This window comes from Cricetulus griseus, assembly GCF_003668045.3.
Source record: "Cricetulus griseus strain 17A/GY chromosome 1 unlocalized genomic scaffold, alternate assembly CriGri-PICRH-1.0 chr1_1, whole genome shotgun sequence".
NCBI classification, from domain to species: domain Eukaryota; kingdom Metazoa; phylum Chordata; class Mammalia; order Rodentia; family Cricetidae; genus Cricetulus; species Cricetulus griseus.
In genome coordinates this window covers 40,637,098-40,664,479 of record NW_023276807.1, presented here as the reverse complement: position 1 = coordinate 40,664,479, position 27,382 = coordinate 40,637,098, and the positions used below count along the sequence as shown (strand labels likewise).

Sequence of the window (27,382 nt, the reverse complement as noted above, 5' to 3'; positions counted from 1 at the left end):
GATTTTTTTTTATGCTGTGCGAGGTAGTACGCAGAAAATTTTCATGTTATTATTACCTGATTCTCACAATACTCCTACAAGTGGACTCCTGTTTCACAGATGAAGAAATGGAGAATTTTACTTCACCAAAAGTTAGAACATACGAAAATATTAACTCACTCAAAACTGCCTGGATGAGCTTGTGCTTTATTTTCACTGAAAGCAAGGAAGCTGTGGTTTGATTCCTTGTAACTTCCCAGTAAAGTGCACTGCTGAGCGAGTAGCAGGACAGGTGTTACTTAAGGGAATGATGGAAGCTGAAACCTGAAGCCTCTTTGGGCGGGGAGAGTTCTGGACGACTGCACCCAGCTAGAAGCTCCTCTGGCCAGGCGCTGTCTCTCACTTCCAAAGTTGGAGCTCTCCTTGGTGGGAGGGGGCGGGGAGGAGGGGAGGCCAGTGACGTCACACCGCAGCAGGGATAAAACTCCCCGACAGCTTTCCCAGCTAGGTCACAGCCTGGGGAACTAAGTGGATTGTCCGGTTCCGGGACACACAGTGTGCACCCATCGTTGGACCCACTCGGAGGACGGCATCATGCCCCAGAATGTGGTCCTCCCGGGCCCTGCGCCCTGGGGCTTCAGACTCTCAGGAGGCATAGACTTCAACCAGCCTTTGGTCATCACCAGGGTAGGTCTTTTCCGTTCTAATTTTTGCTACAGGTCACCTGGCTTCCCGGGACGCTACAAGTGGCCCTGTTACTAGAGAATAGTCAAGAAGCCCGGGAGGAAGGCAGGATAGTGCAGGGGTGGTGGAGGGCGGGGGAGGTGAGCTTCTGGCTCCCAGTTGGACTTCAGCAACAAGCTGAAATGATGCGAAGCAGTGTTGAGATTTAATCAAGTCAGCTCACACACACACTGCATACCTTTTTCTTGGTCCCCCAGCCACATTTCCAGGAGAGGGCAACTGACAGTGCCAAGTTCCTGGGCTCAGAGGGTACTAGAGCTGGGAGTGCTTTGGGATCTCCCCACACCACTTCTTTTCGTATCAAATAGATGCAGGAGAGAGAAAGAGATACAAAGAACTCTCAGGTATTTGATAAACTTGCAACTGAGCAATTTTCTTGCCTGGATGAGAACTTCAGCAGGGTGCTGTTCGCAGGGCATAGTATGGATTGGCCAAGTTGGAACCACTCATATCAGCCCAGACAGGGAAAATATTACTAATGTGTATTCCTCCGTTTCCAGGCATTTTGAGTAAATATTTTCCAAAGCTGGGAACTTGGCTGAGGGATCATTACCTATAATTCAAACTACAAAGAAAACCTGTGCGATAATTTACCTGACAGAGAACAACACTTAGGCTAATAACTGAAAATAAGACTTCAGTAGCAAAGTGAACTGCCTTGCCCCATGTTATCTAAAGCAGAACCCAAAAAGAAGGGGGGTGTGAAAATAAGCCTGGGGTTCCTTTTCTTCAACTGATTTCTAAAATAACTGTAAGGCATTATTTAGTCTAGTTGCTAGTTTCTCAGTTTGTTTGAAAGCAATCATTTCAGTTACCACATGCAAGCCATTTTAAACATAAAGGCATAAACTTTCCAAATACTGTGATTTTATTTTCTAAATGTTATACTTCTCTTACTGCTCATACTGTATTTTACCAATGTATGCTTTATAATCTGACCAGTCACAGATTTTTGAATAATGCAGCATATGTATGTCAATATCATTTGGGAAGCACTCTGCATGTTTAAAATCTCAGAGCATGTATCATAGGGATGCATGCAATGGGTCATTTGAAGATTTGTTTTACATTTTCCAAAAATATATAAACACATCTGACATGTGTTTTTATATGAGACATGAAAACATACCCCCAGAAATGCTCTTAAGTAAATTAAGCAGCAAATACTTCCGTGGTCTGGGCCAAGCAATTCCTTTTATAGATTTACCAAAGAAAACAGTTTCCACTGTTTCTCCTAAGAAATATGCTTAGTTTATTCTGTTTCACTTGCTCATATTAACTAACAGGAGTTCTTGAATCCTAACAAAGAATAAGTCATATTTAAATTATATCCTAAAGAATAAATTTTGTCATAAAGACCCTTGAAGAAACTTACAAAAGAATTATTCTACAATTAGTCTGTAACATGTCTGTCTAATGAATCATGTGCTTGAAATTTGGGATTGTTGACACTAAAAGCAATGTTATCTTAAAGCAGTCTTACATCTGCTTTTGGACTATGAAGGCTATTGGTGAATGGATTTGATGTAATGACAACTTTATTTGAAGAGCCTTTCTGTCTTGGATTTCTAACTCATATCTAATCTGTGCCACAACTCTAGACACTTGATTCAATAGTAGACCAGACATTATTTATTTGAAGTATGCCTTTTCAATTATTTTTACTTCTAGGGCACAGATAACACTGAACTGTTCTACCCCAATTGTCTCTAAAGCCATGAATATCAGGAATACTTACTGAATGAATGCTTGCCCACTTTTATGCTTTTATGCCTTCATTGAAACTTATTAAGAATATGTCCACTGAAATTACAGAGACATGAGAAATCATTTGGATAAAAAGCAAGAAGAAATTAGTCAAAAATAACTGCTGTTACTACGTAGTGGAATCGTTCTATTTTGTAACTTTGACATTATTCTAGAAGGTATTGGCTAACACCGTGTATACTGTTACATTTTTTGCTTAGTACACATTCTTCTAAAACTCTTATTTTGTTAACTCATTTCAAGTTCACAACATCCCTAGAAGAGCAAAAAGAAAAGGGCCCCCTTTCACAGATTAGAGAAATGAGGCTTCAAGGAGGTCTTCAGGCCACCAATGATCACAAGTGGAGGACCAGGGCCACCCAGCTCCAGTGCCTGTGCTAAGTCTACACATGAGAAAAATGCACTTCACTGTCCCTTATGACATCTAATATGTCAGTGGTCCCGTCTCTTCTCCTGCAAGATCCACCTTCTGTTCTTCTGGCTGCTATCTTTATTCAAGATCTCATAACTTCCTGCCTAGAAACTTGCCTGCCTTCTCCAGTTCACCCCGCATATTCTTACAATCCATCTTTGAAAATTACAAGGAGCCTTTCATCCTCCCCTTAAACATCTTTCGGTGACATCACTAGTTTACAGAGAACAGAAGATGTGTTCTTCAGCATGGCTGTTTCCTATCTGTTGCGACTTCCTTCCCTCTCCCTTTCCTCCTCTCACTCCATACATGGACAGTGATGCCACAGGCTGCTTGTGACCTCCCTAGCATGGCTGAGCTTCAGATCCACATCACTTTCTCCCAGAATTCTTTTCTCTACCCCCACCCCATGGTCCTCTCTGCCTATGAAAACCTATTCAAAACTCCCCCCCCCAGCTCTCCTCTAGTTGTGGTTATTCACTTATTGCATGATCATAGGTTTCTTTTCATCCTCTATTATTATCGCACCTATACCACAGATACTTAAGCACACCCAACTCCATCACTTGATCCTTGAGGGCAGGAACCTTTTATACTGGAAACTGTTCAATACATAGTGCTATCTGATACATCATATATGCTATAAAATAAATGTAACCATAATATGAATGACTGACTTGCTCGCCCTTTACATAACTGTATCACCATAAATAGGTAAATCGTGCTCTCAAAATATTAACTTTACAATAAAGGTAACTGTCTGTTTGGTTAAATTCTTAAAGACACAAAAGACTGAAATGCCAAAAGTCATACTTACTGCCACAAGACGGTCTTTCCATACATGAGAGGTATTTTCATGAGCCATTTAAGTCAGTTTCTGTCCTCCTATAAGCTAGGTTGTATGTACACTTCCTGCCCTGCTGTGTATAAATGCAGACTATAGAGGGTCCTCAATTCATGACACTGCTACTTTACAATGGTATGAAAGTGACACACCTTCAGTTCAGACTATACTTAGAGTTTTGGCATCTGTGCCTGGGCTAACAACTGACAGTGTGTCTTGATGCTGGATAGTGGCACACTAGAGTCAACCACATGACCAGGAGAGCAACAGTGAGCTTCTACAGTGTATTGTACTACATTAGGCTCTACATTAGGCTGTTCAGTAGGCTTGATATATTAAATGTTTGTTCATTTAAGGTGTTTTCAATTGCATAAAGAAGTTACAGTAGATTGGGATGTAACCTCACCCTGCATCAAGGAGCTTCCAAATAGCAGTGCTCCCTAGGAGATGATGGGGCTCCAACCAGAGCTTGTAGGAAGGCTACTGGTGGATAGGGTCTGGGCCAGGACTCCCAACTTCTTGGTCTCTTATCCAAAGAATTGAAAATAGGGGCTCACATGGACTTGCAAAAGTAGCAAGATAACATAATTCTATGTACAGATTAGAGAGGGAGACATTGTCAAAACTGACAGTGAGACATATGAGTGAGACTACTCAAGGGACCCCCCCAATCATTGTTCTGGGCCTCTTTTATGAGATTTAGAAGAAGGAGTTGGTTCCCAAGAGAGGTATCGTTTGGATAGTTCTCTATGTTGATTGATAGGTTAAGACATATATTCATTTTTCCTGCTGTGCATGTCCCTTCCCATAATGCAGCTGACTTTAATTGTATGCATAGCCAATTCTACATACATAGAAGGTGGAAAGTAGGAAACTCCTAAAAGTTTACTAGGAAACACAGTTCTGCCTTATTGTACATGTATCCAAAGCCAGACCAAGGTGGATCAGCCCTTATATTCGAACACATTTGTGATGGAAATAACACTTGAATAGAAACTGTCTAAATTTGGTTGCTACTGGGGGTGAGAAGTAGATTTACTCTCACAGATAAGTCACAAATGGTTGATATTTGTAATATTCCTACATGGAAGTCAGCACAAACTCAAGTTGTTCACATGCCATAAAATGGGTGTATATCTGAGGCTTATATGTCATTTCCTCCCAGCACTTGGGAGGCAGAGGCAGGTGAATCTCTAAGTTTGAGGCCAGCCTGGTCTACAGGGTGAGTTCCAGGACAGGCAAGGGCTACACAGAGAAAACCCTGCCTTGGGGAAAGGAAAGAACTGAAAAATAAAACCCTATGCTTCATTTCACCTCTCTGTTCTCCCAACTGGAGAAAGCATAGTAATAAAAAGCTGTAAGCACACTATAAAGATACAATATAGTAATATAATGATAGAACATTTAAATAAAGCAATAATATATATTAATCATGGACAATGGATTCTTATACCTCAGTAAATGGTTTACCTTACAAAAACCAAGTTGTTAGCAGTCATTTTAGTCACTATTCATTCTAATCTTCCACCTTATAGAACTAGAAAACTACAAACAACAAAGGCCTTGGATGTCTCCTCCTTCTACATCCATTTTCTGCCCAGTCCTGTGGAGGACTAAAAACAGTAATTGCCATGTTGAGAACAAAGTCAGAAGAGGGTTCTTGCCATCACCATCCACATTCCCTCGTTGGCTTCTGTTCTGGTTTTGTTTCTGTTGCTGTGATAAAACACTCTGACCAAAAGCAATACGGGGGTGGGTGGGCAGATCTCAGCGTAACAATTCCAGATCACAGTCTACCACTGCAGGAAGCGAGAGGGAACCAAGGCAAGCCTTCTTCCTATTTCACATAGCATTATGAACTCATTTCACAGCCAAGATATACAGCAGGAAGTATGGAGGAAGCTGCTTGCTAGATGGACAGCTTGTACTTAGCTCGTTTTCCGACTCAGTTCAGGACCACCTGCCAATGGATATCCCTGCTGACAATGACTGGACCTTCCTACATCAATCAACAATCAAGACAATCCCCTACATACATGTCCATGGGTTGATTTAAACTGGGCAATTTCTCCATTGAGGCTGTCCTTTCAGATGACCACGAAGCTCACCAAGCCAGCTTCTGAAATGCCTGATGACATGGTCCTGTAGCTGCTCTTAGCTCAGGGGGAAGCCCTGGATTACTTAGACAGATCTCTTTCTTACAGAAATGAAGCGGCCCTCTCTGCTCAGCCTATCATAGAGCATTGCTAAAAACAATTGAAAACAGTTTTAAAATGCAGCATTTTATATAAAGATAAGATGAAATTGTTAATTTAGTGTTTACTGTTAATAAATTTTACTGTTTTCTAAAATATTCAACTTTGATATCTAATGTCTGTTCAATGCATGAAGTCATTATTTATTACTTGTTCAACATTTAAGTTCTGATATCTGCTTAAATGAGTATAGACATTTAACCTACCCAACAGCACATCTTGCAAGCACAGATACATGTAGACACACATATATACACATTTTTCCATTCCTAATAACCAAAGCTAAAACAAAACAAAACAAAAAAAGTTAACCACTTCCAGATCGGGATTTGGTGTTCTACACTTGAGTCTGTTCAACTGTATTATTAAATGTAAGAGGGCTTTATAAACAAGCACGCTAAGCCTCATTTAATATCTTAAACCAAATGAAGCATTCTGACCTCAGAAGCTTAAAAATAGAAAGTACTGCCCTTGACATTCTATACTGAAAGAATATTAAATGGTTAGGAGAACTTCTAAATGAAAAGTAGATATAAAATAGCCTCCAAGGACTAAGATGTACTAAGTCCAGTTGTCTTCAGCAAGCTTTATCAACTGTTCCCACTAGAAAATCTTCATGACCCAGAAACCAAGCAAGAACAATAAACAATCTAGTGACAGCACTGGAGACCAGGGCATGTGAGAACATACTATTTTTGTAATTTTACTTATTTAAATGGATTTGAATCTCTCTAGAACAAGCAAATAGAAAATAGCAAATTGACTACTAACCCTAGAGTAACATATGAGGAACCACAGAGTTTATTCCTAGAGCAATTTGAAGTTTAAAATAATATTCCTGGGTAATTCTGATTTACAATTGCCAGTCTCCAAACATAATAATGGTAAGCTTACAATAAATGTAAACTGGGCTGGGGTGGTGGCTCTGCAGTAGGAAGAGCACTTGCTGTACAAGCATGAAGATCTGAGTTCAGATCTCCAGCATCCAAGAAAAATTCAATCACAGCTGGACCTGTAACCCAATCACTGTGGAGTGGTGGACACAAGACAGTCACTAGGCCTTCTTACCCAGACAGCCTAGCAGGAAAATGGCAAGTTATGGGTTCAGGAGGAGATCCAGTCTCAAAGTAAATAAGGAAGACACCTGATGCCCTCCTCTGTACCCAGAGCACACATTAGCATATGCACACACATACACATATACAGAGACAGACAGAAAGAGATCACATATATACACACATATACATAATTTGGGGGTACTAGCCTTTGACTCATAAGCCCTGACTTAAATGACCTTTGCACTCATTCTTTAGTTTTCCATCTATTAAATATAAACACCAGGAAATAGACTGTTAAAACTTTGTGGCTTTTGAACAACAAAAATCATTTCTTACAATTCTAAAAGCTAGAAATCTGAAGTTAGGGTACTAACATCATTGGGTCCTTGCAAGGGCTCTCTTCCAGATTTCACATAACCAACTTCTTGTGTTCCTACAGAAAAGGTAGAGAAACAGCAAAGCTATTTCCGAGGTCTGTTTGCAAAGGCGCTCATTTCAGTCATGATGGTTCTAGACTGCTGACCCTCCCAAGGGCTTCTCCCCCAAAAGTCATCACTCTGAAAGAAATTCATCATATGAATTTGGGGAATATAAATATCCAATACATGCTACCCCCCTCATGATAATGTTAAAATGAAAACATATCAAGTTGCTAAAGTAGTTTGAATTCAAGTACCAAAGTCACCAAAATTTAGAAAATTCTATCTCCAAATAGAAAGTTCTGGCTAACAAAAAAAAAATGTATTGGTTTTCAACAAAGAAAATATTCACAGATGTATTTATAGAAAATATTTAGAAGATAACAAGAGATAGAATGAATCTTAAAATATGGCTAGTATGAAACAAAAGTAACATAATAAAATAGCACCAACACAACTGATCAACTGAAAGTACTTTTAAAATTAGGTTTAAGATTTTGCAACATGTGAAACACTGAAAAGTTTGCCAGGATAACATACAAATGTTAAGTCTGAAACTCAAGACACTGTTGGATATTGGATTTTAAATGGTGTCTTGATATATCTTCCAGATCACCCCAGGAAGCAAGGCGGCAGCTGCCAACCTGTGTCCTGGAGATGTCATCCTGGCTATTGATGGCTTTGGTACGGAGTCCATGACCCATGCTGATGCACAGGACAGGATTAAAGCAGCAGGGTATCAACTATGTCTCAAGATTGACAGGTGCGCCTTTGGCTAATGGGGTCAGAACCTGATCTGATTTTCAGAAGAACCTGAACCAGAGCTCTAAATGATCTCATCTTCTTGTGAGAAATGCCAGAGACCTAGAATATTGATCGTTATTTTTCTAATGTATCAGCCACTTTGTTCTTATATTCACTGAAATTGGTCAATCTAGCATGTATGGATGAACCAATTTTCAAAAAATTCTCTGAAATGTCAAAATTAAAATGGTATAAAGGAATGGCTTCTTTATATGGAAGCCCAGTGACTTGACTATGGAAATAATTATAGCCATGAGAACACAAAGCAGAATGAACAGCTGGACCACAGCTCTGTGGGATGGAATAGGATTGAAAATCTCTTGATTTTCCCCAATGTGGCCATGTTAAGTCTGGTTGTTAATATCCTTTATGTTGTAACCTATTTTGTACAGATTCATCCCAAGGGACAAGGCATGTGGAATATATGTGCATATAGAAAATATACAGATATTTTTAGCCTGTCTCCCAAAGTTGAAATTGGAACCCAACTTCTTGTTATGAGAGCCTTGATATGAAGCTGAAAATAATGATATAATAATTGGCTATAGTGGTTGTTCTCATGTGATTATCATGTTGCTTTTGTACCCACAATCATGTCCAATGGCATAGAAGACTCACTCCATTAGCCATTGATAACCTTCATGTAATAAAATAGATTCTTTTCTATCTGTGCCTATGCTTCGGAACCACAGAAGCATAAGAGCTGGACAAACCATGGCTACTTGATGCAGTCACACAGCGGTGTGGCCAATCTCTCCCTGGCTCCTGTGGTGGCTTTAGTAAGACAGAATAGAAAAGAGATCCATGGATGTTGCCACTTGGTATCTGTGGTGTGTCCCTCTACTGTTGTTCCTACACACACTGGAGACATATTTTCTCCAGAAGCCACACCAGGCACTTAATGTATTCTCAAGTCCTCCAAAAGACACTAAAAATACAAGACTAACAGAATGGGTATATACAGAATAAGAAAAAACTAAATTCTTTTAGTTAAATTAGTGAAGGTTGCTAGAAGTTTTTGCAAATGGAGTGGGAAATAATGTATATTTTTAAAAGGAGTGCCATTTGAATTTAGAGTTTGCAAACTGTTTTATTTGTAGGGCAGAAACCCGCTTATGGTCTCCACAGGTGTCAGAAGATGGAAAAACACATCCTTTCAAAATCAACTTAGAAGCTGAACCACAGGTACGAAGTTAAAAGGAAATGCCATCACATGGCACTTTCATTCAAGGGTGGGGAAGCTTCCTGGGGAAAGAAGTGACAACCCTAAGAATCAGCACAAGTCACCTGCTAAGCCTCAGTTGGACTCTATTCTCTGAGGTTAACTTATATGATTCATGTTTTCTTAAATCCAGGGAAAACCAGAGAGAGTACCTAGGCAAATATCCCTTTAAAAGTCAAGTATATCCTCTGCTGGGCATGTTGGTATATGTCTGCAGTCCCAGAACTTGAGAGACAGAGACAGGATGGCTACAAGGCTAGTGCCAGTCTGGAACAGACTGGAAGTTCCAGGCCAGCCAGGTCACACAAAATGGGGGAAAACATGAATTCTCATTCATGATTTGACTAAATATGCATGGAGTCCACTTTTCTTTTTCTTTTTTTCTTCTTTCTGTTCAGTTCTTGTGATAGACTTCTGCTGAATAAATGGCCATGATGTAATCTAATAACTTTAAATTGTTTAAATAAAACAAACATACAAACCAGGCTGGGCCATTTGAATGAAACAGGTGGCTCTAATCTAATAGGTGTTGCAGTCTTCAATTCTGTAAGGTCTTTGCCTAGGTCTTATTTTGACACCCTTCTTTAATTCTCAGTTCTGACATTCTACGATTAAATTTACCTTACCTAAAAAAAAATTGAATTTTGTTATCACAGAGATACGCTGCTCGTGTGGCTGGCTTATGAGAGATAAAGGATTTTTCCCCTGAAGCAACCCTGTCTCCTGAACCACGTTAATCTAATCACCCAAGGCTTATCTAGCTAAGGCCACTTTCAGAACTGCCCTCACCAACTGAAATTGAATCAAACATCAGTTATAATACACTGGGAAAATCTAATTAAGAACAGGGCTTTAGAACCTCTACTTAGAAGTTGCCAAGGCTTAGAGATGCAAAGACACGTGTTTATTATCATCTTTGAAACAAGCTCTCCTAGTAAGATGATAGCTATTGCTAGTGTGCAGTTTTCTATAGACCTAATGAAGACTGTCTGAGAACATATTTATAACTCATGCATCAGCACTCTTCCCCTTGGCAGGTTCATCAGCTCCATGCTTTCTATTTGCCCCAGTAAACGTCTATTATCTCTTCATTAAATAGAGATATCCCAACATAAGTACAAGTGTCTCATAGGCTACTCAAACATTTAAATAAAACAATATAGGCAAAGGCCCCAAGCTAGCCAAATGAGTGGAAATGTTTACACTTAAGTGTTTTCTCCCTTCAGTCCCCAAGGTGTGATCAGAAGCCTCCCCAACTTTCTTGACAGTATGCACCACTGTGTGACAAGGAGTCCCTTCCTCATGGCTATATCAAAGATCATTACAAATCGAGCTCCTTCAAAGTTTCATTTCAGTTAAAATACAGTTCCTTCCCCAGCCCATACAGAAAAGGGAACACAGCTTGTATTCTTTAGAAGGAAGTGTTGTAAGATTCTTCACCTAGCTTTTGACTAAAAGGGAAGAGAATCTGTGCCTAAAACTTATGAGCCCAAAGAAGAGAAAAAGGGCCCCAAAGAAAGCAAGCAGGATACAGGATATTCTCAAGACAGGAGCCATGTTTCTTGTTCTCCTCACTGAGACTTCCCCAGGCGTAGCCAGCAGCAAACACCCAGTATATTGGAGACTAATGCTTGAGAGGGATGGAGGATAAACTGCATTTCCTAGAAATGACCAGGAATAGTCCCTAGGACCAGTTCTCAGAGCAGCTACTGCCTCCAACTGTTAAATTCTCTGTGATCTTGGAAGGTGAGTGGCATATTTAGGTCAGAGAAAACTTCCATTCTTCACAGTAACTGAGCAAACAATGAAAAGGATGGGAGAGGATAATATAGATTGACTATTCCATATAAAACTGCTTAGGACCAGATGCCTTAGGTTAATTTGAAACATTTGTGTATATACACAGTGAGATACTTTACCCAATTGACTCAGTCTAAACACAAAATTCATTTTTGCCTCTTTTACATCTTGACACATAGGCTCAGAGTAATGAGCCCTCCCATTTAGTTGGGACCCATTGCATGAGACCAGACATGGAATTTTCCATTTATCATTGCTCAAAATGTTTCTCTTATTGGAGCAGTTTGAATTTCCGGGTTTAGATTAGAGATGTTCAGCCTGTAAACATAGCGAAAAGATCTAAAAGACATTAGTGGCTCGCCCTGGCATGGTAGGGTCCTGTATGTTGCTAACTGGCAATACCTCAATCGGCACTTAATCTGATACAAGGAGAGACCGGATGAAACACAATATTCTAGATACATGACTGTTGTGTATGCACAGCCCTTGGCAGTAATGCAGATGCCTGCTTACTTCCCATACACATCAGTTTGTTATTTAGAGGCAACAGAAGTGAAAAGGAGACCTGTGTGGCCCTTCTGCATACATCTGTTGACTGTCCAAACACAGAGTTGTTAGAACACTCTGGATGAAATTCCCCCATTTCTTTGTCCACTCACAGTACACATCAATCACTGTATTACATGTACCATTTTGCAAAGTACTTTCCTATTCCAAATGTATCCTTGTTTTTAAAACTCTCCCTCACCAATATGAGATGTAAGATCTGGGGAACTAAACAGGTTCAAGCAATGGGCCAAACCTTGGATGACACTTAACCACAGTTTTCACTCCTACCCCTGTAAAGATTTATTAAACCAAGATATACTTAAGCCATGATGGGAGCCTGTGTTTTGCTACCATCTCTTCAGATTCAGGGTCGATGATAATTCCTGACCTGGAGTGAGAAAAGAGATCTCTCTTGCAAATCTGTATGCATTAATTTATGACTATCACTTTTCCAAGAATTAGCTTCTAAAGCTTAATTCTAATTTTAAATATTCTGGCCTCTTGTTAATCATTTTATTAGCCCAGATATCCTGAACTTAAGGGTTAGAATATACTTTTTTTTATAATTCTTCAAATAGAGAAAAGTAAATGAAAGAAAATGAATTTCTTCCTTTTTTAAGTGAAAAATGTGATGATTAGGTTAACAACTGTAGCAGGCATTCCGATGATGTCTTTTAAAATTCCATTCATTTGAGTCATGCCTAGTCCTTACTGGCTCTCTCTCCAAGAAGCCAGCCTTTGAAGGACTCAGAGATAAGAACAAGTTCAACTCTTGTAATCATCAAAGGGTTTCCCCTTATGCCGCTCTTTAGTCAGATTGCAACATGACTAGTTCACATGACACAGGCATTTGGTCTGTAAGACAGCTTAATTTCAATGTAGCTTTGCCATCTGAAAGTCCTGGTTACAACATAGAGACTTTCTCCCAACAGATTATACATTTGTGGCCTTTGAATATGGAGGGGAAAAAAACTGATTTTTTTTTTTAAGTAATACACTGCCTTACAAAAAAGATTTACTTTCTCCCCCTTAATGAGGCTATATAAATAAAGCAACTTTCTGGAAAGCAGAGGTGTGTCAGTTGGGGAAACAAATGGCATCAGGGCTACTATTCCTCAAGGCTACTATTCACCTAGGCTACTAGGTGAATGGAAAAATGCCAACAAACAATAGAAAAGTTCAGGTCTTGTTTCTCAACCCAAATTGTTACACTAAGTATTGTAACTTTTGGTATGATATAAAATAGTCTTTCCTATTTAAAACATATTATCTACTTACTGAAAGTGAAACACTATGTACCATTATTTAAGACCAGGGCCAAGAAATAGCATGTTGAGACACATAGTGTTTCTCCATGTAAATTTAGACTTTGGAAACTTTCTTATACAATTATAATAATTGATATAAAATTGTAATGGCTAGATTTTTTAAAAATCTTTCAGTGCTGTCACTAAATATAGCGAAGTTTTGTGTGTATAGACTCAGATTTGAGTCTCAGGCTTCCACAGGACCTTAGAAGTTGTTCAGATCAGTTTCCAGCAACTGAATGAATTCATTCCCCATGAGGCTGGCAGTCTGTAGGAAGGCTCCAGCATATTTCTAAACAAGGCATTGCTCTAGATGGGCATGTTGTTAGTCCTTCTTCAAAGCTTTCTTTCCCAAGCAAACTGTTACTTTCATTCTGCTTAATATCAGCTGGGTAACACAAAGATATGATGTACCTCTCATAGCAAAAAGAGATGCTTTTTAGAAACAAAAAAAAAAAAATGACTCTGTCTAAGCAGGAAGAACATGCCTAGGTCTTTGTGAAGAACTGTGTCCTCCTATTAAAAAGGTACTGACATGTTCAGCCACAGTTTGTTTTCCTAAAACTAACTTCAATCTCCAATGTTTTGGCAACTAGAAGGAGCTGTACAAAGCAAGCTCTCATAAACATTTCCCCTGGCGCTCCTCTAATGGCAAGTAGAAGCACTTGAAGTCCATCACCAGAGGAAAACGATGGTTTCAGAGTGACTTTGCTTTCAATTTGAAGGGTGGGCAGGAGCAGATAGCTTCATACATTCCAGGCGCAAAGATACAGATCCATTGCCTCACTTTGACTTGATCAAATGTTTGCTCGATTCCCATCATTGGTTTCTTGCCTCCCGGTGGTTTTCATATGAAAGATGTAGAGAATGGTGGTAAGTGAGAGAAATGAAGTGTGTGAGTCACACACACACTGCTTCAGATGAAGATGGTAATGACCTTGACACTTCATCTACACCCAACATCATCAAATAAGAAATTGAAGGTGAGCTGACTTCGACTATTGTCCTTGTCTAGGTCATTTCTAGGACATGGGAGGCTACTGCCAAGAGCCCCATTTTTCTGTTATCAGTGGCATTCCATCAGATGCATAACTTTTACCCCAGCTGTTTTAACATTTTACTCCTTCGACATATCATTCCTTAACATAAGCCCCTAACACTTAAAAACCTTATTTTAAAATTGAGAATTAATTTGAATGACTAGTTTTTGTGAAGGTAAGAATTGCTTGATGGTGTCCTCTGTGTATAATAAACACAAACACAGGGTAGAGATATTGCTATATAAAAACTTTGTGTTGCATGTGCTTTTTCAAGAAAAGAGAAAAAAGGAACTAAAGTGGACTAGCAGAACTCTAATTTGGCTTTGTCTTTTGATTCTGTTTGACTATCAACAATGATGTAAGACTTGGACAGAATGCTGCCTCCCTGTACCATCGTTAAATTTCTTGTTTAACTTTGGTGTATACACTTCATTGTGCTTTGGGGAATGACTTTAGAAGCCCAGAAACTAATGTTTCACAAAGCCTAAACAAGGATGTTTTAAGCCAGAGTTAGAAAGACCTCCTTTTATGATGTGAGTGCAAAGTAAGGGGATTTTTCTTTTAACCAATTACACATTTCTAATGTAAGAAAGAGAGAGAAAAACAAGGAGACAAAGAGAAACCAAAACTAAAAGTCACAAAGGGAAAGCTTGGAGCTGGCTAACGTGTGTACTGCCATTTGGAAGTCCGACTGGGGATTCTGAATGCACAAATGCCTTCAGACAAGCTGGTCCATTTGTAGAACAATCACCATGCTTATTCATTATTTAAAGACTTACTAAATAAAAACTGAAGGCAGATACTTTCCCCCATCAAGCAATCATAGTATGTTAATTTAATATTGTAAATATCATATTTCACCAAAGTTTTTAAGACATCTCACACTTCATTCTGAAAAAAAAAAATTAATGAGGTTCCACAAAGCTTGACTGGCTTGTTTTATCCTGACTGACTTACTCTACAATTAGCATGTAAGATTTATAGTCCATCAAAGCTAAATTGGGCAATTAGCCTCTGTCTTCTTCCTATCAAATAGAGCTACAAAGGCTCAAGCCATGAGTATGGTCATTACTCACAATTATTTCCAGCACACTTTTTTTTAAGCCAGAATAATGGTTAATCAAAATGGTAATCACAAAACCGGGCCAATCCGAATTTAAAATCAGCACAACACCCTCGACGGTACAGCTCTGTAAATGTTTGCACACAGTTTTATGTGACTCAAAGCTGGGACATTTCTAAAACTATGTTTGGTGGTTTCAATACTCTTTCCACCGAGTGGCAGCAAGAATAATGTTACCCAACCAATGCCTCAGCATCGAGCTATTTTTGTAGAGGAAAAAAGGTATATGAACAAGGTATTGGTCTAATAATGCTGTACAATCATAGGCTACGTTGTACCCAACTTAAACCTTTTGAGCTTCAGGAGATTGTTAACACATGTGACCCAGCTTGAGGAGACAAAGACCCGGTCCTTCATATCATCACAGGTTCTCGGGTGTCATGACTTTGGGAGCAGATGGAGAAACGACTCAGGAGTTAGTAATTGAAGCTGTGCCCCATTTGCACTGTCCTATTTTTAACATGGTCAATAGGCCTATTTATGGAAACATTTCAAATTATTATGCATTATTTCAAATCTGTGTGCAGCTGACGGCATATTCACAGAAAAAGAATGAAAATTATAAAGATGGATGTAGCTACTTCTGCCAAATGGAATCATTGTACAGAGCACAGTCTCATGAGTATTTCAGCATTCCTACCAGTTTCCTCTGGTGCTTCTAAGACAAAAAGTAACAGCTTTGAAAATTATCTGTGTATTCAAAATGAGAAAACTTTATTCCTACACTTAGATTGTGTCATTTGGGCATGTTTCAAACTCAAGGTTTGAGATGCTGCTGTGTGGTCCTGTTCCTTGGGCAACAGAGTTAAAAAAAATCTGTTTTTAATTACACATGCACACACATACACACATATGTGAGATATATATGATATGTATCATATATATTATATATAACATTATATATATATATATATATATATATATATATCACATCTCTGGATTCCTTTCATTTATCCTCCAAGACTCCAAGAAAGGGACAACCCTGAAGAGTTCTTTAAATGTACATGTGGAATTATCACAATAAAAGAAAGGAATTCTGCGTATGGTGTTCCTGCTTTCATAAAGTCTTCTCCTTCTCATTGCTTATTAAAAATTATAGCTGCACTCAAATTAATGGTTTGGGCCTTGTTGCAAATACTTTTTAAAGTACAATAATTTGTGCCTAGATCAGTTTAAATGATTCACTGTAGTTATTCACAACTACTCTTTTGCCGGCTGAATTTTATCCTCTCACTTAAAATGAGGGAAAATTCATTAAGATGTGGTGGGAGCGGGCTTGCCTGGGTTGTGCTGGACCCTGGGTCTGTCACCAGTGTCATAAAAGTGAAAAGGTATTCATAGAGACATGAAACCTCAGCTGGAGAGAGTGTTAAATCTGGTAATTACTTTCTAAGCTAAAAAAAAAAAAATCTCGTTTCTAACACACTGTTTTTTGAGTTTCATAAAAGAAGTAGATGAAGCCAGAAATGGAGGTCAGACAATGCTTGAATTTTGAGATATCAAATGAGGCCCAGTCCATTGCATCAAACGTTTGGTAAATGAATGTAGCATGTGTACATTGCAGAGATGTGGTAGAAAGATGGGCCCGAAATCCTCTCCTAATCATTTTGCTAATCCTATAGCAGGCAACGATGCCTTAATTAACAACAGCATTGCTGCGGGTTTTGTTCATTAACAGCTGTGTTGTGCGCTCTGTGGCTCTGTGTATTTTGTCTGCCATGTACAGGAATTCAAACCCATTGGTACCGCGCACAACAGAAGGGCCCAGCCTTTCGTTGCAGCAGCAAACATTGATGACAAAAGACAGGTAGTGAGCGCTTCCTATAACTCACCAATTGGGCTCTATTCAACTAGCAATATCCAAGATGCTCTACATGGACAGCTGCGGGGTCTCATCCCCAGTTCACCTCAAACGTAAGTACTGCCGCTCTCTCAGTTCTGGCCAGTGTTCTTCATGACGTGGTTTCTTTCCCAAAGTCTAGCTCTTGCCGGTTCCTCCTTTACTTTCTTGAAGGTACTATCACACTTTTGTTTTTAAAGAGAAGAACTTGGTCCAAATTGTTCTGGAGCCGGGTCAGCCAGTTCCTGAATATTAAGTAGCTACGAGGTTTAAAAAAAAAATCTCTGGTTCCGTCATCACCCTTCTTAGTCATGTCAATGTTTGACGGTAAATCATCCTTTCCAGTTCTCTCGTGCATTAACTTTTACCACCCCCCACTCCAAGTCCAAGCTACCACTGAGGGATTTTCTTTAACCCTTTGTTTTTACAGGATGTGAACTACTTTGAACACAAGCACAATATTCGGCCCAAACCTTTCATAATTCCAGGCCGAACCAGGTCATAAATTCTGAAATTGTGAAGTTTGAAATGCATGTTGCTTTAATCATTTCTTACTAATCTCCTGGAAAAGTAACTTCTAGATGTCTGGAGTGACTTTTTCAAAATTGTGAAGCTGATTTCAAAAGCAAAAGGAAACAACTCCCTTAGCAGCGCACAGTGGCCAGATAGCATCCATCACTGAGGGTAAATACGGACTAGATGGTAGGGCTGTGAAACTTTAGGCGATAGCCCTGTGTATTTATAACTGTGCCCCAGAAGCTCTGCAGATCCCCTCCAGGACACAGTGACCTTTGAGGCAGGCACATGTACCCTGACCCAGGTCAGGAAAGCCCAGCCTACAGAAGAAAAAAAAAAAAAGGAAACCAGCCCCAGGTAGTAGCAAGGGAGAGCCAGGATTGCTGTATGTGTTTGACAGACTCTGGACGCACCTCAGTGCCTGCTTCTCTTTGCACCTTGGAACCCACCATTTTAGCCCTTGTATAAGAACAGCTGGTCAGACCTATGCATCCTTGCAAAGGAAGAAAGGCTCCTTGAGACAGAAACTTTTCTCTCTGGTGAAAATCAATATAAGACGAAAGAAAGAAAGCAGTTACTGTGAGGATTGCTGACTCTCACGAAATACACTATATAAAAAACATAATAGCAATGAAGAAGATCCAAATTCTTTATCTGTCAATCAGAGAAGTGATTATGGCTGCAAAGTCTTTTCCAGAATCTTCCTCTAGAGATTGAACTTGAACTTCAGGTGAAAGGAATACCAAAATAGCAACTTTGGGAAACCTCAAACCCATCGATCTGACCTTTGGTTAGTTAATGTAAGGAAGCTGTTGATCAGAATAGGCGGATCCTAACTGGTTAGAAACATTGCAGGATGCTTTGTATCAGGTACCCCAAACCAGTAGCCCATAGGTGAACTCATTCCATGGGCAGGATTTATTTAGCCCTCACATTGTTTGCTTTATTAGGGTTAATTAAATATCTTTACATGCCAATTTATTGAAATTTTCATCACTATTGAGTACATGTTAACTGGCACATTTCATAATTATGTGACTGACCCTATAGTAACTCCTATCGCTAGTAAATCCTTACATAAAAATGATTTTTAAGTGTAGGCCCTTCAGTAAGCTACAGCAAGGGCCAGAAGATTGTCCCCAAATAAACCACACAATTTTCATAATGCCAGACACAGAAAGAAACGGGAATGGGAGAAAGATGCTAAGAAAGCTGGGATGCCACATGAAGTGACTCTGTCGGACTGGCCCCATGCTTTATCCCCAACACCTAGAAATGAGCCTGCAACACCACAGTGCTCATCCTGTGCTCATCCTGTGTGCATTGGAAAAAGGAATAAAATCCTTGGAGGACTCAGCGTTTCCTGTGAGGCACGAAGACTCGGGAGCCACTGTTCCCTCTCCACCGTCCTCTGTGTTACCTTCTCCCTGTTCCTTCTCCTCCTCCATCTTTTCCCTTTCTCCCAACATGACCTCTACACCACTCCACCTTCACTCACATAACACACCATATTTAAAGTTAAAAACACACAGGGCGATGGTGGTGCATGCTTTTAATCCCAGCACTCGGGAGGCAGAGGCCAGTGGATCGATCTCTATGATTTCAAGGCCAGCCTGGTCTGCAGAGCGAGTTCTGAAACAGCCAGGGCCTTACAGAGAAACCCTGTCTTGAAAAAAACAAATTTTAAGTGCCATTTATTACTGAATAATTTATAGCTAAATATATTTAATAAAGACCCAAGACACATTTGGTTGTACAAAATTCAAAGAGTCAGAGGGGCATTCTTCTATGTTTTCATCTTAACTTTAATGTAGTGATAAGGGCAAACTGTTCACAAGTTTGTCACTTAGAAATACATCTTAATACAACAGAATTTTGAAGAAATGAATCTTTTAAACATGGGTAAATAAATAAATAAATAAATAAATAGCAGGTACCTGTATACAGATATTAAAGACTATTGGAAACGCCTCTCTATTCTTCCTTTCTCCCTCTGTGCCCTCACTACTTGCTCTAGCCTCAGAACTTTTTGCTGCCTCCTAGTGATTTTTTTCATCAAGGTAGAGTTTTGAGGGGCTCCAAATCAAGCTACCACTGCCCTGTGTACAACCTGTTTCATCTGAGGTAAAGCAGGTGTAGGGGATTTATGTCGATGTGCCTGGTACTAGCTCTGGCTCCGTGTGACTGCTCCATCACAGTCAAAGCCATTTAAAGCACCCACATTTTTATATTGAAAGACATGACATTTTAAAGCCAAAGCAATAACTCAAAATATGCACAAGATGTTTTTATAGATCTGGATGTAAAAGTGAAATGTTTATGGGTAGTTTTAAGCAAGTTACATCCAGAAATCAGCCTTCCTCCTCAGAAGTCTGAACACAGTCCCAGGGGAAGTTCCTTGTCTGTAGAAGAGCCCACCTGATTGTGAAGTCATTGAGGTCACTGTCCCCTTTACAGGTGACACTGCCACAGTAGTAAGACAGCCTCAAAGAGATCACACTAGCATTTGCATTCCGGGTCATTAAGAATGAGTCCCTGGACTCATGAGAATATTGCACAGTGCCTAGAGTCCCTGAGAACCATTTTATCTAAATCAGCACAGAAACTCTTTTAACATTATCCTGGACATTTATAAAAGACCACTCTTGTTGGTGTTACATCATTTCCTCCATTTAATAGACATGGGCCCCTAATTTATTAGTCACATGACCCCAATTCAAATGATAACAGAAGGAGAAATAGAAGACACAATCTTTGACAAATTAAAACCATATGCACACATACATCAATATACAATCCCTCATGGCAGTAAAAGATTGCTAATTACAACTCAAAATAAAGCATATCTGTGAGTTCACGTTGATGATAGTGTACCCAGCATCTAGCATCCGGCCTAATGTACAGGAAGCCATGGAAGTTCTAAATCTTTCCTGAACGGGTCTGATATGTTGTTCCCTCAAGATTTAACCTCCCATTTTTCAAGTCCATGAACCTCATTATACTGATCAAATCATTTAATCCCAGCCAAACTGCTCTACAAGAGAAGATTTTCTTCCTGTCTTTTAGCATTTAAAGTCAATTTTAGGAACTGGTGTCAAGCCTAAGGAGAGAAAAATGGTGAATAAGGCCAGATGGCATTTTGGTATGTGACCTAACTAATGTCCCAGCTGGGTTTTAAACAAATTCTCACTAGGTGGAGTGAAAGGGATAATGTAGGAAGTTGGATTGTGCAACACAAGACCCTAAAAAATGACTTATTTATTAACAGTATTGTCCAAACTAACCAAGCTGCAATATTAATTTAAAAAGAATTGCTGCCCAGCATCCTTTTGGGTTTTGGTGTCCATGTGAGGCTGTAGTTGAGTACAGTAGCCCTTTAAAGTAAATGCAGAGATGGGGCCCCATGCTTCCGGGCTGGGATTGTTAACTTTAAGACAATCACATCACTTCCGTGTATGTGTCTCAGGTTCACAGCAACACTAACAGGCCAACATAACATTAATAGCTCAACGTAACTCAGTGATGGAGTGATTACTTACATGCCTGAGGCCAGTACCAAGTTAATTAATATTAATTAATTAACAAATGCATGTCAGTTGTGGCTGGTTGCCAGTTCAATTTCATAAAGATAGCAAATCGCCTTAGGTCTTGATTAGGATGACCAACCTCTGTAATATTTCTGAAGTCCTTATAACTGGTCCTTAAAAGGAAATAAAAATATGCATGGAAATATGTGTGTGTCCAAAATCTTGCATGAAACACCTCTGTACAAAGGAAACAAACTTTAGCCTATAGTAGCACCCAAATAAACCAAGACGAGCTACTTGTTCTTGTAGTCATCAATTGGAAGGTGATAAGCATTTGTTGACTGTTCCTAGTTCCTGTACTAAGTTACAGAACACTTTTTTAAAAGTATATTCTTAACAAAATAAGTAATAATAGATTGAAGTAATAAAGCATTGATAAATATAGCTCAAAAACATAATCTTTATTTAGCTTCACCCATGTTTCCAATTACTATTCAGTCAAGGCTTAACTCTGACTGAAGCATGCTAATTTTGGAATGTTTAGCCTAAATCTTCATGCTACATAGTGCTACTGTTCGTGAAATACCATCCTTTATACTCTAATTATAGAATTTAAAGACACAAAAGGATATCTAGCTAATCTTCCTCCACCATTTACCTGTAATATTGTCAAAAACTAAATTATTTGGCCTGTTTTTTTAAGTGAGAATAGATATTTGTTTTCTACCTGCTCTATGTAATTTTCCTACATGTTAACTCTAACTGGACAGAATCAAGCCAACAAATGCAGTATCTCCTGCAACGTTTTATTTTAAGTGTTTTTAGTGTTTATTTTTTTCATCGTCCCTTTTAGAAACATGGTAGCCAGTGTTTAGACTGATGTGGTCACCACTTCTGTCCCCAATTCCTTCTAACCTATCTGTACTTGTTTTCTGTGTTCTTCTGGTCCCTTGTGTCCTCTCTGTGTAACCTTGTCATTAACACAGTGGCTGCAGCACTCCTTCCGGTATTGACTGTGGCAGTGGACGTAGCACCCCCTCTTCTGTCAGTACTGTTAGTACGATCTGCCCAGGTGACTTGAAAGTTGCTGCTAAGATGGCCCCTAACATTCCTTTGGAAATGGAACTTCCTGGCGTGAAGATTGTACATGCTCAGTTTAATACACCCATGCAGCTGTACTCAGATGACAATATTATGGAAACACTTCAGGGTCAGGTTTCCACAGCTCTAGGGGAGACACCCTCGATGAGGTAATATGAGTCTTTTTGAACCGTGGGCCTATTGACTAAACATCAGCTTTGATGGTGTCTTCTAACATTGTCTTGGTGAAAAGAAAACCACACAAAAGCTTCCAAGAAAAAAAAAAAAACTTATTGCAAACATTGAAGCCTGATGATACATCCTATCTACATAAATAATAGGATAGTGATAAATAAAATGAAATTGCATGAAGACCAAGTGGGTGTCTTTGAAAGTTTCACTGTACTTTATAAATGCCTGACTTAGTATTCTGAGAAATGGCTTGTATCTTTTTCAGGTGAAAAGATGGGGGTGGGGGCGGAAGGGAAGAGTCCAAATGCTATTATGAGGTGATCCTTTCTCTTCCTCTAAGAGGAGTGTGTGGAAAGGATTGTTTTGCCACTTAAAATGTTTGCATTTCATTAAGTTTTTATAAGCAAGTGCTTCAAGCTGTTAGTGAAGATATTCAATTCCCATCAGTCTTGATTTTGACTAGTTTCTTCTTTGTTATTAATGTCTGCTCCAAGTACCTTTGCCACCAAGCTTTTTCAATTAAAAAAATTATTATGGAATAAAATCCCATATCTTCTTTTAGTATTTCAAAATCACTTCCTATAAATTATTGTGATACTTGAAAATGCTATGTAGCAATATCGCAGAGTTGTCTCCAGTGAGTTAATATGAAAGCCATTTCGTAAAGATATATGTATATATATATATATATATAATTATTTTAAAATATAGCAGGTGATAAAATATGCAGATAAATTTCTAGGTGGTACAGTTAACTAACAGAGTATTTAGTGCCTAACAAGTAATATAACATTTTTAATAATTTATTTAACTTTATTTTATGTGCATTGGTGTAAAGGCATCAGATCCCTTGGAACTGGAGTTACAGATAGTTGTGAGCTGTTATGTGGATGCTGGGAATTGAACCCCAGTCCTTTGGAAGAGCAGCTAGTGCTCCTAACCACTGAGCCATCTCTACAGCCCGTAATATAACATTTTTTATTGTTTGTTATTAATATGTTTACTGAAAGCATAGTAAGTAAAACTGCTTTCATGATTATTAATGTGACTATAAAAAATAGAATAGTCAGTTTAGCAAACATTGATGGAAGCTACTGCCCTGTGTGGCTTGAAACAATGTCAGGTGAATTTCGTCAACTGACAAGTTAAACGAAACTTGGTTTTATATCAAAAGGGAGGAATATTTAAACTTCTATGAGTGAGAATAACCAAAATGAGCTCACTCCTGTACTGTGTCTGATGTCTTTTTTTCTGTAAACAAAAGGGAGACAGTTTTGTTCACATCTGTAGTTAAATGGCCATCAGACACAGGTCTTGTTTTTAAATTACCATGTCCAGACAGAAATTGCCTATGTGAATTCACACGTTATTTCTTAAACTGGAGATTCACTTGAGAGTAATCCCTGCCGGGCACTTCCTGTAAGCGGTAGATGATACTTGTTGTCATGTCACCTCATGGGCTCCCGATGACGCATCACCAGCTATATTTGTGTTTCAGTGAACCCACAGCCTCAGTACCCCCTCAGTCGGATGTGTACCGCATGCTCCATGACAATCGGGATGAACCAACTCCTCCCCGCCAGTCCGGCTCCTTCAGGGTGCTCCAGGAACTGGTGAACGACGGGCCTGGTGAGCTTCTACTAGTATCTATTGACATATTTGTAAAGGCCCTCGGATGGCAGTGGAAGAAGAATTAAGCAACAGGGAATGGATTTAGTCATTATTGGTCTGGTTTTAGTCATTATTCAAGTGAGTCTTTGTCTGAAAGATTTAGGGAAAGAACTTTCAGGACATATCCAAGTATTCATGAAATGAGACCACTCATTTAAATAAAAGCACCAAAACCAAATTCTATAGTCAAGGGCCAGCATAGCTTATTAATCATAAGAATTAGTTTTCAACAGATACTAGAAGATTTCTCAGCCTGTTCCTCCCAACTCCTTAAGAGTATTATCAATATCTAGGCAAAAAAAAAAAAAAAAAAAAAAAAGCATGAAATGACTGGGCTATGGTGAGGCACACCTTTAATCCCAGCACTCGGGACTCAGAGGCAGGCAGATTTTTTTAATTCGAGGCCAGCCTAGTCTATAGAGTGAGTTTCAGGACAGGAGGGGTACACAGTGAAACACTATCTCAATACAAACACCAGGACAGCCAGAGCTACACAGAGAAATCCTGTCTTGAAAAACTGAAAAATTTTTTAAAAGCAAGAAATGAAGCCTACTGTGTTCCTCACTCTGGGCAAAGTACCTTGCATAGAGTATTACTAAGTTTTCACAGTAACTCGGGAAGGGAGAAAGTACTATTTGCCCCAACTGACAAATGAGAAACAGAGGTAGAAAAGTGGACTTGGATGAGTTCACACAACCAGTATGGAGGAGAGCTGACCTCTCACCCACCTCTGTTGTCCTCAGGTTTGTACTTCTACCCATGCCTTTTGTCCCCCAAAAGACATAAACTGCCCTTTTAGAGTCATGAAAAAGGCAAAAATGCTTCATTGGAAGGGATACAAAAATGGAAATTAAGTGTTGGTGAAGTTCTAGAAATAATAGCAAACTGTGTACATCCATAGTTTGGATGTAAAAGATGCAACAACTGTGGAAAGCAGGGCAGTTTCTCCTTAGAAAGTTCATTAAGAAATGATCCAGAAATTCCCTGCCTGGACAGACATCTCAAAGCAGAAATGAAAACACACATTTGTGCAATGGTATTCCAGTTATTTACAAGGACTGAGTGGGTGGAAACCATCAAATGTCCATTGAGACCCAAGTGGATAAACAAAATGTGACAACATACCTGGGACTCAATGTTATTCCACCTTTAAAAGGTGTGCAATTCTGACTGATGCAAGAACATAATGAACCTTGAAAAGCATTCTGCTAGGCAAAATAAACCAGACATAAAAGGAAAGTTCTTGATGGTTCTGTTTATATGAGACATCTAGAACAGACAAATTCATAGACAGAAAGTAGAGAAGACGTTTCTAGGGCTGAAAGGGAGGGGAAGAACAGTTCCTGTTTGGTAGTTACACGTTCCCCAGTTTCTGTCTGCAGGTGGTGAAAAGGTGACAAAATATATATACAGTGACATGTAGCAGGTGAGCTCCATTCTCAAAAGTCATTGGAATGGTAAATTTACAACATTTTTCCCCCAAACGACATCAAATGAAAGGTACCCTCTGCTCCTTCGAGCATCTTGCAACAGTTCCCAGCAGCAGATTTTGTAAGTAATTTCATTTTAAAGGGGCCTGTTTCAAACCCAAAACTCTACTGCACCAATGGGCCCTACTCCCTTTGAAACCACGGTGCAGATGCAGCTGAAGAATTCCTTGGGCTAAAGTGCGCACTTTAAAATAGACATTAAAGTGCTCACTTTAAAATAGACTCCAAGTACAAACTGGAGCCAGCTGTTCCCCACCATAAATGGAAACACTTTGTTTTTCAGATGATCGCCCTGCTGGAACAAGAAGTGTGAGGGCTCCGGTTACTAAAGTCCACGGCGGAGCTGGCAGTGCCCCGAGGATGCCGGTCTGTGACAAGTGTGGGAGTGGCATTGTGTACGTCTTACTTTTAACTCGGGAATTCACTTTGAGTATGGTTGGCAGTTTCCCCTTTCTTGTACTTTTAAACCTTTATGTAGAAAAGGCAATTTTGGAAAAGTTAAATTCCTGTTCATTGACTTAAAAATACATCTATAATGCCTTAGCATATTTGGCCAGGGTGCCTTAGTCATAACCTTAAATTGGCATGGAATGTGAGCCTGCAGTCTGTCCCTTCAGAAATACTTTTTCGAAAAAGATTCTGCCCAAATGTGTATATGAAAACAATATCCAAGAATTGCAGAAATTTCCATTTTAAAAGTTAATTCCACTAATATATAATCTTTGAATACTTACTTTTCTATGTGGAAGAGAAACAAATGCAAGGACCATTGGGCTGTGAATTAAAAATGCACTGTGTGACCAATTATTTTAATTATACAAACATCGATATAATTTAAAAAATACAATTGGCTTCTTTCATCAAGAAACTCCATGAGTAAACAGTCACCTTTGCTAAATTCAGATTTTTCAAGCAAGTCCTATAATCTAAAATGTGTTTCATGTGCCCACTTCTCCCATCCCTTTATCCTGTTCCCCCAGCACCAAGTAGAGACAAAATTCTCCCAGTATCCAGGAGAGCAGTGAGGGGAGGGGGTCCTGCTTAGAACAGAGGGAACAGGGTGGAGGGGTAGGAAGAAAAGGGGGTAATTTAACAGTACCTCTGAAAATATACAACTCATGGCATCACCAAAAGTAATTATTGCTCCTAAAAAATAAACAAAACACTAGTGGTGTCCTTGGTTAAAAGTGAGCCACCAGCGGGTGTGCCATCTCTATTCAGTAGAGTAGATGCTAGACCTGGGATAGAAAGTCGGCCGGGGGACTTCCAACTGTGCAGCCCATGGCATGGCTCAAAGTAACGGCATGTATCATGGCTCTCAGTTGGAAGGAAACTGGGGACAGGACATGAGACAGGAACCTCCTGTTCTCTAAGTTATTCGTTTGAGATTCTGAAGACTCTGCACACCTCAGTATCAGAGAGAAAGGTGATGGTGAGGTGGGGGTCATACAAATGCCTGATGTGCACTATGAAACTGTTGAGCTTATGGCAGCATCCCTCCTTTTCTGGACTGGTTTCACCTGTGTCTCTGTACCTGTGTCTTCTCCCTGCAGAGGTGCTGTTGTCAAGGCCCGGGATAAATACCGGCACCCTGAGTGCTTTGTGTGTGCTGACTGTAACCTCAACCTCAAGCAGAAGGGCTACTTCTTCGTGGAGGGGGAGCTGTACTGTGAGACCCACGCGAGAGCCCGTACGAGACCCCCAGAAGGCTATGACACTGTCACTCTGTACCCCAAAGCTTAA

At 39.5% G+C, this 27,382-nt stretch overlaps 1 protein-coding gene across 4 annotated transcripts; it reads left to right on the top strand.

Annotated features, from left to right (window-relative positions):
- The first annotated feature begins 573 nt into the window (after positions 1-573).
- Positions 574-27,382, top strand: Pdlim3 (PDZ and LIM domain 3). 4 transcript variants are annotated; one of them, XM_027391116.2, is made up of 8 exons: positions 574-666; positions 8,090-8,241; positions 9,383-9,467; positions 17,594-17,661; positions 22,193-22,456; positions 23,977-24,107; positions 25,923-26,034; positions 27,193-27,382. In XM_027391116.2, exons 1-8 carry the CDS (start codon positions 574-576, stop codon positions 27,380-27,382), a joined length of 1,095 nt encoding a protein of 364 aa, XP_027246917.1. The 4 variants fall into 4 exon arrangements, with proteins under 4 accessions (XP_027246917.1, XP_035309154.1, XP_027246918.1 ...); XM_035453263.1 differs by lacking the exon at positions 22,193-22,456; XM_027391117.2 differs by lacking the exons at positions 17,594-17,661; positions 22,193-22,456 and adding an exon at positions 17,050-17,237.